Genomic DNA, 13,820 nt, shown 5'->3' with positions numbered 1-13,820 from the left:
CCCGCCCGCGCCAGCTTTTCAAAAGGGAAACACATACAGCCCCGCCCCTGCTCGAGGCCGCCGGGAAAGGGCGCCGCCGCTGTCGCCGCCGCCGTCTGTGGTGACCGCAGGTCGAGGCGTCTTCCTCCCTCCTCAGACTCATTCTCGTCGTGAAAACCCGCGGCTGACCGTCAGAGCCGCAGCCCTCAGCCAGCGACAGTCACAAAGACAGCGCAATAACTCAAACCGGGCTCTACGCTCCCGGAAGTGACGACAACAACGCGACCCGCCCTTGTCCCGTCGGGCCTAGCGGCGACGGCGGGAAGATGGCGGCGGCGGGATCCCTGGAACGGAGCTTCGTGGAGCTGAGCGGAGCTGAACGCGAAAGGCCCAGGCACTTTCGGGAATTCACAGCCTGTGGCATTGGTACGGAAAGGGCTTGGGGGGATGGGGGCTATCGCTTCCCTTCGGGCCCCTCGAGTGCGACTTTGGCCTCCTCCCTGGTTGAGCCAAGTCCACATGCCCAAAGCCTGTGCATCACAGCCTGACTTCTTTCTCCTTTCCCCGCATCCTATTGTATACATTGTCAGCCGCTTGCACTCTGCTTCCTCAGCACTCTTCAGTGCCTGTCATCCCCAGAGAACCACGTGTGCAAGCTGACCACATTCATTTTGCAGGGACTGCAAACGCTGTGTTTGGAGCGGTGAAATACAGTGAGAGCGCGGGAGGCTTCTATTATGTGGAAAGTGGCAAGTTGTTCTCCGTCACCAGAAACAGGTTCATTCATTGGTGAGTGCTGCGTTTCCCCATCCCCCTGGAAGGTAGGGTTGTTTGGTATATGAATATTCATGCCTGTTCTACATTATTACTTCTGGCAATAATCTACACATAGGACTAAAGAACGACTGTTAGTTCACGTCAGAATCGGTTCTAGGAGAGGTGTTCTCCTAGCAGTATAAAAACAAAGGAATGTAGTTGACATAACAACATTGAAGGCCCATTTTAGACACTAAGTTACAATGTCAATATAGTCTTTGAAGCTCCATTCTGCTGATGAGATTGAGTTTGTACATGTCATACATGGTGCTGAGTACTGGGAAATGGTGCAAGACATTGTAGTTATGTAAGGATAGAAATATAGTAGATGCCACTTTTGTTGGGTCAGTTTCGCATACAAAAAAGACACTAAACTAATAATATAAGCATATAAAATGTATGGACAATGAGAAGCTAATGGGACAATCAGATGCTGTTGGCCAAGGAGGGTATAGAAAGCCACAGTTAGATCCAAATGATCAAAAAAAAGTTAGCTAGACGTGGATGTAGCTAGGCAAAGAAGGATCCAGTAGATACCAGGGAGGAGAACTGGATTAGAGGGGAATCCAGGGAACAAAGAATCTGAATATCAAAGAAGGACTGAAAGAAAAAGGGTGAATGCATGAAGAAAGCACGTGGGAAAGCTAAGGTCAGTGTTTTAACTGAAGGAATCTTGGTTTTGGAGGCAAGTATGGTTGCTGGTTGGTAAGGTGATGGGAAGGTAGACTCCTACACCTTGGAGGAACCTTCTCACTTCTTAGCTTAGGTCTGGCCTTGTTTAAGCAAAATATGTGTCTTATTAGGGTTTCTATTGGTGTGAAGAGGGCTCAATATCAACTCTTATAAAGGAAAGCGTTTAACTGGGGCTTGCTTACAGGTTCAGAGGTTTAGTCCATTGTCATCATGATGGCACACAGGCAGACATGGTGCTAGAAAGGTAGCTGAGAGATCTATATCTGTGTCAGCAGGCAGCAAGAAAAAAGAATAAGCCACTGGGCCTGGCTTGAGCTTTTGAAACCTCAGTGACACACTTCCTTCAACAAAGCCACACCTCCTAATACCACTCCCTAAGCATTCAAATATATGAATCTATGGGGGCCATTTTTACTCAAACCACCACAGTATGTATTATCATTTCTTTAGTTGTATTCTTATTTTATGTGCATTGGTTTTGCTTGCATGTCTGTGTGAGAGTGTCAGACCCCTGGAATTGTAGTTACAAGACAGTTGTGAGCTGCCCTGTGGGTGCTGGAAATTGAAGCTGGGTCGACTGCAAGAGCAGCTAATGCTCTTAATTACTGAGCGATCTCTCCAGCCCCCCATCTCGGTGTTTTCTTGTATACTGCTTTAAACTATTTCCTGCTATGTTTCCTATCCCTCGGCAAGGATCAATAGATTTTTTTACAACTTTTACTCTAAGAATAGAAAAGCCTAGATTCATTCATAGCATTTTTTTTTCTTTCCTCTATTGTGGGTAAAATCAGTCAGCTGAGTCAAAACAACACCACAATTTACATGTACCAAAGATGACAGTCCCAAGAGTAAAGGCTGAATTTCAATAAAAGGAGTCAAGGTGAGAAACTTTTAGGTGGCATTTCTTCTGTCATTAGTCAGGGTAACAATTAAAATAAAGAAAACTCCTTTAATCCCAGCACTCGGAGTTTGAGGCCAGCCTGGTCTACCGAGCGAGTTCCAGGACAACCTCCAAAGCTACACAGAGAAACTGTCTCGAAAAACCAATAATAACAATAACAACAATAATAATAATAATAACAATAAAGAAAACTGCAGGGAGCTACTTGAAAGAAGTCAAATAAATTGGAGAAAGAAAATGAAGATAATTTGAAATGATAAAGCTCAAAAATGCTTTATAAATAGAACATTAAAAACATTTTTTTTTTTTTTGTTTAAAAAGGGAAGTTTATGTGTATGAGTGTTTTGCCTGCATGTATTTATGTGCACCACATGTATACATGGTGCCCTTGGAAACCAGGAAGAGATTGTCTGGATCCCTGGAACTGGAGTAATGGGTGGTTGTGAGCTGCCTTGTGGGTGCTGGGGATCAAACCTGGATCTTCTGAAAGAACAGCAGGTGTTCTTAATCATTGTGCCATCCTTCCAGCCTGGCTCTGGTCCTGAACTGATCTATTCTTGCCTTTGGTCTGTGACTCACCCCTAAGAGGTCCTACCACATCTTGATAGTGTCCTGAAGACTAAATCTTTAACATATTCAAGATCTAAACTAGCATGTTGACATAGACCAGTGAGTATATGCTAAAGATGTTTTAAAATGACAAATACTTAGAAGGTATTTTAAGAAATACCTTGCAGGCCAGGCGTTGGTGGCACACACCTTTAATCCCAGCACTCGGGAGGCAGAGGCAGGCAGATCTCTGTGAGTTCAAGGCCAGCCTGGTCTCCAGAGCGAGTGCCAGGATAGGCTCCAAAGCTGCACAGAGAAACCCTGTCTCAGAGAAAGAAAGAAAGAAAGAAAGAAAGAAAGAAAGAAAGAAAGAAAGAAAGAAAGAAAGAAAGAAAGATACCTTGCAGAATTGTATAAAGTGGCAGGCAGTATCTGTGATAGGTATAATGGGCAGCGCAGGCAGTAGAGGTGATTAGAATTATGAATTTAAATTCAGACATAATGACTGTCGACAGAACATTTTGGCTCCCTTGTTGTGACTTGGATTTAAATTAAGCGCCCTCCTTCCCCTCCCACACATGCTGCTGCCAGTTGCATTTGTGTCTTATCAGACAGAATCTATTGAGTGTCAGTTCTGATTCAGATACTTCTCTAGGTCTGCAGATATCCAAGTAAACATGGAAGTTACCTCTACACTCAAAGTACTTATTGCCATTTATTCAGAAGCTCTCCTTGAAGAGTAATAGTGCTCAACATGCAGCTATTTTTATATTTTTAAGAATATTAATATTGACCTTTACACAGCAAGAGCAAAACTCATAAAATTGCTATTTTTAAAATATGCTAAAAAGTAATAGAAAGAGAAATGTGCTTATTTATTGTTTGTTTGGTGCTGTAATGTGCATGGATACCTCGTTCCTGAACAAGTGATGGGTGGAGTTAATTTTTATGTAGTAGAATTTACCTTTTGTTTTTGTTTTTCAGGACAGGGTTTCTTTGTGTAGTTTTGGAACCTGTCCTGGAACTCATTCTGTACACCAGTTTGGCCTTGAACTCACAGAGATCCATCTGCCTCTGTCACCCAAGAGCTGGGATTAAAGGCGTGAGCCACCATCAACCAGCAGTAAAATTTATCTTAAGTAAAGTAGGGACTAAGAAAATGGGATGTATATTTAACGTTGCTGTAATGATATTTAGATTTTGTTACACTGTTTTCCTAAGTCTACATAACTTGTCCTTAAATGGAAAAGTGGTCTGAGCCAGACATGGTGGTGCACTCCTTTAATCCCAGCTCTCAGGAAAACAGAGGCCGGTAGATCTCTGAGTTGGAGGCTAGCCTGGTCTATGTAGTGAGTTCAGGGCAGGCAAGGCTATGCAGAGAGACCTAGTCTCAAAAAGAGAGAGAAGAAAAGTTACCCAAATTGTCTAATCTTTTCAAATTTGGAGAGTTCATTAAGGCACTATTATCGTCTATTTTATTGCGGTAGTCATTGAGAAAGAAAAACTTTAATTAAATCTCTCTTTTAACAGGAAGACTTCTGGGGATACATTGGAGCTGGTGGAGGAATCACTGGACATAAATTTGTTGAATAATGCAGTTCGCCTAAAATTCCAAAATTGCAGCATCTTACCCAGTGGAGTTCATGTCTCTGAAACTCAGAATCATGTGATAATCTTGATATTAACCAATCAGACAGTGCACAGGTTAATTTTACCACACCCTTCCCGTATGTACAGAAGTGTAAGTTGATTGTTGTGTGCAATAACTTGTTTCCTATATTATGCTAGCTATCACAGATTTAGGACTGGAATGATATCTTTGAAATGGAAAGAATTTGGATTCCTTGTTAACCAATCATTCTTTATAGTTATTGTTTGAAATAATTAGGCTTGGGGATGTTATTCAGTCATAGAGTATTTGCCTCTCATGAACAAAGCCCTGAGTTCTGTCCTCATAAGTCTAGCTTGTGCTTGTAATCCTGCTACTGAGGAGATGGAAAGAGAAAGATAGAAGTTCAGGATCATCCTAGAGTTCAAGGCCATCTTGTGCTTCATGAGGCCCTGTCTCAACAACAAAAAGATTAAACATTCAAGTTGATAAAATAGTTTTCTTTCTTTAAAAAGGATAGTTTTCATTAGGTACTACAGTATACATCTGTAAGCCATTAACAGGGAGGCTGAGGTAGGAGGATTTAAGTCTCAGAGCAATCTCAGCTGTACAGAGGAGGTTCCTGGCCAACCTGGGCTACATAGTGACAGCCTGACTAGCAGGGACGGGGGGAAGGTTTTTTGTTTGTTTGTTTTGTTTTTAAAGACAGGGTTTCTCTTTGTAGCTTTGGAGCCTGTTCTGGAACTCACTTTGTAGACCAGGCTGGTGCCTAACTCGAAGAGATCCAATGCCTGCCTCTGTTTCCCAAGTGTTGGGATTAAAGGCATGTGCCACCACTGCCTGGCAGGGAGGAAGCTTCATCTCATGCTCAACAATTTTTTTTGGAACATTTGTTTTTATACCTATGAGTGTTTTGCCTGTATGCATATAGATATACCAGATACATGCAGTGCCTTTGGGGGGCAGAGGGCATCATATCCCCTGGACCTGGAGTTACAGGCAGTTGTGAGCTACCATGTGAGTGCTGGGAACAAAACCCAAGTCCTCTCTAAGAGCCACAGGTGCTCTTAACCACTGAGCCATCCTTCCAACCCATCAATATCTTTTTAAATAAACATTTTTAGTAATTGAGAGGAACTCAACAAAATTCAGGTTATTTCAAAACAGATTCTTTTTCATTACAGGAGCTGGTAACTGAAAGTCAAATGCAGTCAATATTTACTGACATTGGAAAAGTTGATTTCAGAGATCCTTGCAACTATCAGTTAATTCCAACAGTACCTGGACTGTCCCCAAGTTCTACCACCTCTGCAGCCTGGCTTAGCAGTGATGGGGAGGCTCTGTTTGCTCTTCCGTCTGCTGCTGGCGGCATCTTTGTTCTTAAACTACCTCCTTATGACTTACCTGGTAAGAATGGGAAAGGAGCATGAATTTATCTTTAGTTGTCAATGTTGACATTAAAACAGGCATTCCATCACATCCATTGTCAGTGTAGGGGTTGAGTCTGCATTTTTCCTGCTTTCATTATTTCTTGCTTGGTCCCTGCTGCATACCTTTATTCAGTGGATGAGGAACTAGATGGGATGCTGGGTATGGGAAACAGATTACATGTATATTAGCCTATTCTAAGTTCAATAGTAGACATAAATTATTAGTTGTTCCACCCTCATACTGAAGTACTGTATTTACAGAGAATGAATTTTGGGACCAAGTTTGACAACTGATCCCTGTTCCAAGTCACCACTGTCTCTTGCCTACATTATTGGATTAATGTCCTAAATGTCTCCAGATCTGCCCTCCCATTTCAGGAACTTCCCAGGCAGATTGATATAGTAAACATTGGTTAGGGGAGACTAGAGAGATAGCTCAGCAGTTAAAAGCACTGCCTGCTCTTCCAGAGGACCCGGGTTCTATTCCAAGTACTCATATACCAGCTCATAACTGTCTGTAATTCCAGTTCTACTGGATCTGATGCCCTCTTCTGGACTTCAAGGGCATCAAAGTGTCATGCTTATATATTTGCATGCAAAACACCCATACACATAAAAAGCAAAATCATGTTACTTCAGTGTTCATCATGATCTGAATAAACCCAGTCTCCATACATTGGCTCACAGTGAGTGCCCCGTTGTCATCTCTAACCTCATTAGTTCATTCTTTTCCCTTGCTCTGTATACCAGCTACATGCCCCTTTGTGGTTCTTTTTTTGTTTTTCTCAAGACAGGGTTCCCTTTGCAATTTCTTGAAGACACGATACATATTCCTAACTTGGAATTCCCCCTCAGTGTTTTTAGTCTTTCATTCTGTCTCCTCCATGAAGCCTTCCCTAACCATCCCTCCACAGCACCAGCAATACTCACTTTTGTCCTTCTCACTATTAATTTAACTCCATTTCTCTCATCCTCCAGCAATAGAATGTTAAGTTTCATGAGGGCAGTTTGTTTACCACTGAATCTCCAACACTTAGAACTACTGCCACATGAAAGTACCTAGTGATTAAGAATGGGCTGCTATCTAAATGGAAAGACATTTTTCCTAAGAATATAAAAAAGATGCTGTTTTTATGGATCTGGTACTGATTCAAAGTATTTTAGTAGGAAAGTACATTTAAGAACCTTGTTAGGCCGGGCGTTGGTGGCGCATACCTTTAATCCCAGCACTTGGGAGGCAGAGGCAGGCGGATTTCTGTGAGTTCGAGGCCAGCCTGGTCTACAGAGCGAGTGCCAGGATAGGCTCCAAAGCTACACAGGGAAACCCTGTCTCGGAAAAAAAAAAAAAAAAAAAAGAACCTTGTTAATATAGAAATGTAGACGTTTGTCCTGTATTGTAAAGACTTCATTCTTGGTTATTCCATTTGTAGCTTTGGGTTTTTTCTAAGTTATAATCAGGTTCCTTCGGTATTGTTGCAGGGGTGACATCAGTTGTGGAACTGAAACAGAGTTCAGTGATGCAGCGATTGCTCACAGGCTGGATGCCCACAGCTATAAGGTAAGTTGTGTCCTGCAGGAAATCAAAGGGCTCAGGTTGTAATTCTTGTGGTACTACTTCCGGTTGTGCTGCATGGCATACTCTGTACTGAGTTGAAGGGTGCATAGCATGATCTTGCCTGAGGAAGGCCACACACACTCCAGCGTCTGTCTCATTGCCATCTCCCACACTTTGACACCATATTTCTATATCTTTACAATGTTCAGTTCCATGTTTTGCCCTGATTTGAGTAAGACTGCCAAAGTAGACAATACAAGATGTCCCTCCAGGTAAAGGCACTTGTGCAGAGCCTCCTAATTCCTGTCTCAGGTCCCACATGCTGAAGGGAAGAAAACCAACTCCTGCATTGTCCTCTGACCTTCACACACGGACCCTGGTGTGTCTCTCTCTCTCTCTCTCTCTCTCTCTCTCTCTCTCTCTCTCTCACACACACACACACACACACACACACAGAGTATAATTTTTAAAAAGACCTAATGTAGCTGGGCAGTGGTGGCACACACCTTTAATCCCAGCATTCAGGAGGGCAGATCTCTGTGAGTTCGAGGCCAGCCTGGTCTATAAAGTGAGTTCCAGAACAGCCTCCAAAGGTACAGAGAAACCCTGTCTCCAAAAAAGAAAGGAAGGAAGGAAGGAGGGGAGGAAGGAAGGAAGGAGAGAGAGAGAGAGAGAGAGAGAGAGAGAGAGAGAGAGAGAGAGAGAGAGAGAGAGGGGGGGGGGGCCCTAATAAAGCCTGGTGTGGTCATGTATGCCTTTAATCCTAGCATTCAGGAGGCAAAGGCAGGAGTTCGATGTTAGCCAGAGCTATATAATGAGACCGTGTCTCAAAAAAAAAAAAAATTTAACATAGGAAATTTTTGACTATTGGACTAAAACAGTATGAAATAAATTGCTTTTTATAATATAGAACCTATTTAATTTCATTGTAATAATTAGTATAAATTACATAAAAATATATTTGTCTTGTGGCAGCTTGTAAATTCTTGTTCTTTCTGTTAGGAATATCCATTTATAATTTTATTTTACCTCTTGGATCACCAATTCTAAAGATCTGCTTACTTGCTGTAGTGAAAACCTAAAACCTGTCCTTTGTTTTTAGGGGTGACCAAGGGCCTTCGGATCGTGCCCTCAGTCTTGCCGTTCATTGTGTTGAACACGATGCTTTCCTTTTTGCCCTGTGTCAGGATCATAAACTACGGATGTGGTCTTATAAGGTAAGTACTACATTTATGGTTGGCATAAGTTAAAATATGAGTGTGAAACGTGGAATTGAAATCTGTCCTGCTACTCATTTAAAGATGATCAGATCATTTGGTTTGGAAATTATGATATACTTTCAGATCTTGACAGTTTGAATCAACATCATTTTCTGTTTATTTCCCTATTTTTGTTTATTTTTTTTTATTTTGAGAATTATAAGCCCTATATGAGAGTTTAAAGGGTAATAGAAGACATAATCTTAGGGCTGAAGAGATGGTTTAGTGGTTAAGAGCACTGGCTGCTCTTCCAGAGAACCAGGGCTCAATTTCAAGCACCCACGTGGCAGCTCACGCCTGTCTATAGCTCTAGTTCCAGGGCTTCCAACCTCCTCAGACATACATGCAGACAAAACACCAGTGAACACAAAATAAAAATAAATTTTAAAAAAATGATACAGTCTTCACTTAAGAGCAACAATCGTTTCAAAAAATCTTCCTTAGATTTATTTTATGTGTATGACTGTTTTGCCTTCATTCAATACGTTGGTGTGTGCTTGGTGCCTGCAGATATCAGAAGAGGTGCCGGATCCCCTAGAACTGGAGTTACAGGTCATTTTGGTCCCCACAATGTGTTACTAAAATCCATGTTGTGGCTGAAAAAATGGCCCTGGCTAATAGTGGTTAACAGTACTGGCTGCTCTTCCAAAAGGTTGGGATTCAATTCCCAGCACCTACATGGTAGCTCACAACTGCCTGTAACTCCCATTTCCTCGGGATCCAACACCTGGTCTCCAAAGGTACCACACACATAGGTGGTTCACAGATGTACATGGAGGCAAAAACACCCATACACATAAAATTTTTAAAAGCACATTTTTTAATGCATGCTATTAAGATAATTTTGAATATCAAAAAAGGCTGGTAATTTTGTTTGTTGTGTTTTGAGGCAGAGTCTCACAGTGTAGCCCTGTCTAGCCTAGAACTTGCTGTGGTAGACCAGGCTGGCCTGAACTCACAAAGATCTGCCTGCCTCTGCCTCCCAAGTGCTAGGATTAAAGGTATGTATGTGCCTCTCTGCCAGGCCCCACAAAATCATTTTCTTAAGAGGTAAGGGATCTATTTATGGTCTCAATATTCTTAAAACATCACCTATTAACACTTCTCTTGGGCAGGACCAAATGTGCTTGATGGTGGCTGACATGTTGGAATATGTCCCTGTGAACAAAGACCTCCGGCTCACTGCAGGAACAGGACATAAATTACGACTTGCATATTCACCTTCCATGGGCCTCTACCTAGGAATATATATGCATGCTCCAAAACGAGGACAGGTATGAAGAAATGAAGCGTGTTCCAGAAAGTTATTCTCTGTGGATTGACTGGGGGAAGGGTCAAGCTCATTGAGTGCACTTGAGCTTAGTTTCAAGTGCTGAGTTGTTCAAGAGAGACTAAGTTTTGTGCTGGTATATGAATTAAAAAATTGAGGAAGAGTGGTAAGGATTAAAGGGAAAGTTGACCAAAACTAAACAAGAAAATATAGGTGAAAAGGATGAAATTGCTGAAAAGGAATGTAGGTTGTTAGAATGTTAGTAAATAGTTATGGGGAGATTATGTTTAAAAATAGTATTGTTCACCAAGCAGACACTGCTGTTGTGTATAGGTAAGGAATACAGGATGTATACAGTAGTGTAATCAAATAACAAATAGCATTTTGGGTACTGTGTTTTTGGCCTGGTGCTCTGCCTTCTATGTGCATATACTAATAGTAGCAGCACTTAGACAACCTTTCTGTAATCCTCCCAGAGACAGGATGTGTCTCCCCAGCTTATTGCAGCACTTGATTCTCCCTTGCTAGGTCTCTGTCCTACTTGAAAGTCTGCATTTTTTGTTGAGCTCTGCTGTCTTCTTCCTATTTGGGCCCTGAAACCTTGACACCTGTTCCCCTCAGTAGAGATTCTCAGAACAGGGCTGATAAAATGACTTAGTGGGTGAAGGTGCTTGCCTTCAAGCCTGACAACTTGAATTAGATCCCCAGGACAGATATGGTAGAAGAGAAACTCCTTAAAGTTGTCCTCTGACCGCCACACAGGTGGTGTGGCACATGTTACAGCACACATGAATATTAAGTAAATAAGTGTAATAAAAAATTAAATGAGCCTGGTGTTGTGGTATATATCTAAATCCCAGCATTCAAAATGCTGAAACAAGATTATCATGGTTTTGAGGCCACGCTAAGGGACATAAATGCTTTGTTTTTCACAAGTCATTTGAGAAACTTGACACTCTGCCAGCATTTCATGGATTTTTGTTGTTTTGTTTGAGCTGAAGTCTACAATGTATGTTTTGCTTTGCTACTTAGTATGCACATGTGTAATGATAAACATAGCAGAAAAAAATTCATAAAACATGTATTTTCACTGTAACAGCATAGTAAATACCACACACACACACACACACACACACACACACACACACACACACACACACACACACCCTCCCTCCCCCCCCCCCACCTACCCACCTACCCAGCTGAGGAGCAAACCCAGGCTTTATACTTGCTAGGTAAATGTTCAACCACTGATCTAAATTCCCAACCCCAAATTGGTGAATTCTAATTCTTTGTTTTGGGGTTATTTTATTGTTGTTTTTAAATTCTTGCCGGGCTGCGGTGGCGTAAGCCTTTAGTCCCAGCACTCCGGAGGCAGAGGCAGGCAAATCTCTGAGTTAGAGACCAGCCTGGTCTACAAGAGCTAGTTCCAGGACAGCCTCCAAAGTCTCAGAGAAACCCTATCTTAAAAAACAAAACAAAACAAAAAAACAATAAATTCTTTTTGTTTGTTGTTGTTTTTAAGACAGAATCTTACTGTGTATTACTGGCTGGACTGAAATTCAGTGATTCACCTGCCTGTGCCTTCCCAGTGCTGGGATTAAAGGCATGCACCACCACACTCAGCTCTGTTTTTTTATCTTTAATCTTTATGCATGCTAAACATTCATATTATCACTGAACCTTTAGCCCTACATGGATTTTTTTTCTTAAGGTTTATTTTTGGGGCTAGAGAGATGGCTCAGCGGTTAAGAGCACTGGCTGTTCTGCCAGAGGACCCAGGTTCAATTCCCAGCACCCACATGACAGCTCGAAACTATCTGTAACTCCAGTTCCAGGGGATCTGACACCCTCACACAGATACACACAGTCAAAACACCAATATGTATACAAATAAATTTTAAGAAAAGATTTATTTTTGTGTGTAGATATGTATTTGTGTGAGTATGCACACATGTGAGCACAGATGCCACTGAGTTGGCATCTTTGGGGCCAGTCACAGGTGTTAGTGAGCTGTCTGATGGGAATGATGGGACCCAACGTCCTTACGTGCTCTTAGCTGAAGCTCTGGCTCCCCTACATGCTTTATACACCTTTTTTTTCCCCTCAGGAGACAATTTCAATGTTTTTTTTTTTTTTTCCCCTCATAGCTTGCTTGTGGGGCTAGACTACAGATTAGTGGTGAAACTGTGTACCATGAGTAAAGTCCTAGGTTCTAGTCCCCACTACTAGGGAAACGAAAAACAATATCTTTTCTTTCCAAAAAAAATGTTTTTTAAAACCAGGCATGATGGTATACTTCTTTCTTCCCAGCACTTTGAAGTAAGAGGCAGGCAAATCTGTGAGTTTGAGGCTAGCCTGGCCTACATAGTTAGTTCCATGGCAACCAGAGCTATATCAAAAGATCCTGTCTTCAAAAAAAAAAAAAAAATTTTTTTTTTTTTTTTTTGAGTTGCTAGCTGAGGGTGATGACAAGACAGTTCCGTGGGTACAAGTGTTTGCAGCCAAACCTCACAACCTGTGTTCAACTCCCAGAACTCAAGTGGTAGAAACAGGACCAACACCTGCAAGGTTGTTCTCCACATAGACTCTCATACATTGTATGCATATTGTATGTGCATACACACATACAGTAAATAAATGTAAAAAAATACCTTTTAAACTTCATGTAAGGAACCACCATACCGATTTCTGAAGTGGCTGTACAAGTTTGCACTCCCACCAGCAATAGAGGGGTGTTCCCCTTTTTCCACGTCCTCTCCAGCATAAACTGTCGTCGGTGCTTTTGATTTTAGCCATTCTGACAGGAGTAAGATGGTATCTCAGAGTTGTTTTGATTTGCATTTCCCTGATGGCTAAGGCTATTGAGCACTTAGTATTTATCCCTAGTGTATGAATTGACTTTGGAAGCCCATTCTCCATGGAAGGATACTCAGTCAGCCTAGACACACAGGGGAGGGCTTGGCCCTACCCCAAATGACATAACAGACTTTGATGATCCCCTATAGAGAGCCTTACCCTCCCTGGGGAGCAGAAGGGAGATGGGAGACATGGGAGAATAGGAGGGAGCGGTAACTGGGATTGATATATAAGATTGTTTCTAATTTAAATTTAAAAAAGACTTAAAAAAAACATGTGACTAGTCGCTTTCCTTGTGCCTTTCCTAAGGCACAAGTCATCCATTGTCAATACACAGTGACTTTTCTTAATTGTTAAAAATACTATTCATAAGTATTGTGCTTTAATTTCTTTGTTTTTGTTTTGTCATTTCCTCTAGTGTAAGGGATTGAACCCAAGGCCTTACACAGTTAAGGCAATGATTCTACCACTGAATTAAACTTGGCCTTTAAGTGTCATTTAAGAAAATCATTTTTATATATTTATATATAATTTATACATAACATTTGTTTTGTATATTACATATTTTGAATTTATATGTGTATATATATATGAGTATGTATACTACATACATACAGGAACCTGTGGAGGCTAAAAGAGGTTATTGGATCACCTTGGACCTGAAGTTACAGGCATGTAAGCCACCATGTAAATTCTGGGAACCAAATCCAAGGTCCTCTGCAAGAGCAGTAAATGGTCTGAAATGCTGAGCCACCTCTCCAGGCTCATCAAATGTCATTTTTCTGTTTGAAAGGTTTAGTTTTAGGAATAGTGTTTGTTGTTGTTACTGTTTTGTCTGCAATGTGAGATTCGCCTTGTTTTTGTTTTCTTGTAATGCTGGGGCTCAAACCCAGAACCTTG

At 41.6% G+C, this 13,820-nt stretch overlaps 1 protein-coding gene across 1 annotated transcript in view; it reads left to right on the top strand.

Moving 5' to 3' along the window:
• The first annotated feature begins 247 nt into the window (after positions 1 to 247).
• The window catches only part of Nup160 (nucleoporin 160), a 52,905-nt gene continuing 39,332 nt past the window's right edge, over positions 248 to 13,820 (top strand). The window contains exons 1-7 of the mRNA XM_027422614.2: positions 248 to 405; positions 657 to 768; positions 4,469 to 4,679; positions 5,732 to 5,954; positions 7,457 to 7,535; positions 8,635 to 8,749; positions 9,907 to 10,065. Of these exons, the coding sequence (XP_027278415.1) occupies positions 306 to 405; positions 657 to 768; positions 4,469 to 4,679; positions 5,732 to 5,954; positions 7,457 to 7,535; positions 8,635 to 8,749; positions 9,907 to 10,065 (999 nt within the window). The 5' untranslated portion in view covers positions 248 to 305. The remainder of the gene's footprint in view (positions 406 to 656; positions 769 to 4,468; positions 4,680 to 5,731; positions 5,955 to 7,456; positions 7,536 to 8,634; positions 8,750 to 9,906; positions 10,066 to 13,820) is intronic.

This window comes from Cricetulus griseus, chromosome 6, assembly GCF_003668045.3.
Source record: "Cricetulus griseus strain 17A/GY chromosome 6, alternate assembly CriGri-PICRH-1.0, whole genome shotgun sequence".
Classification (NCBI taxonomy): domain Eukaryota; kingdom Metazoa; phylum Chordata; class Mammalia; order Rodentia; family Cricetidae; genus Cricetulus; species Cricetulus griseus.
This window is presented reverse-complemented; position numbering and strand designations above follow the sequence as displayed.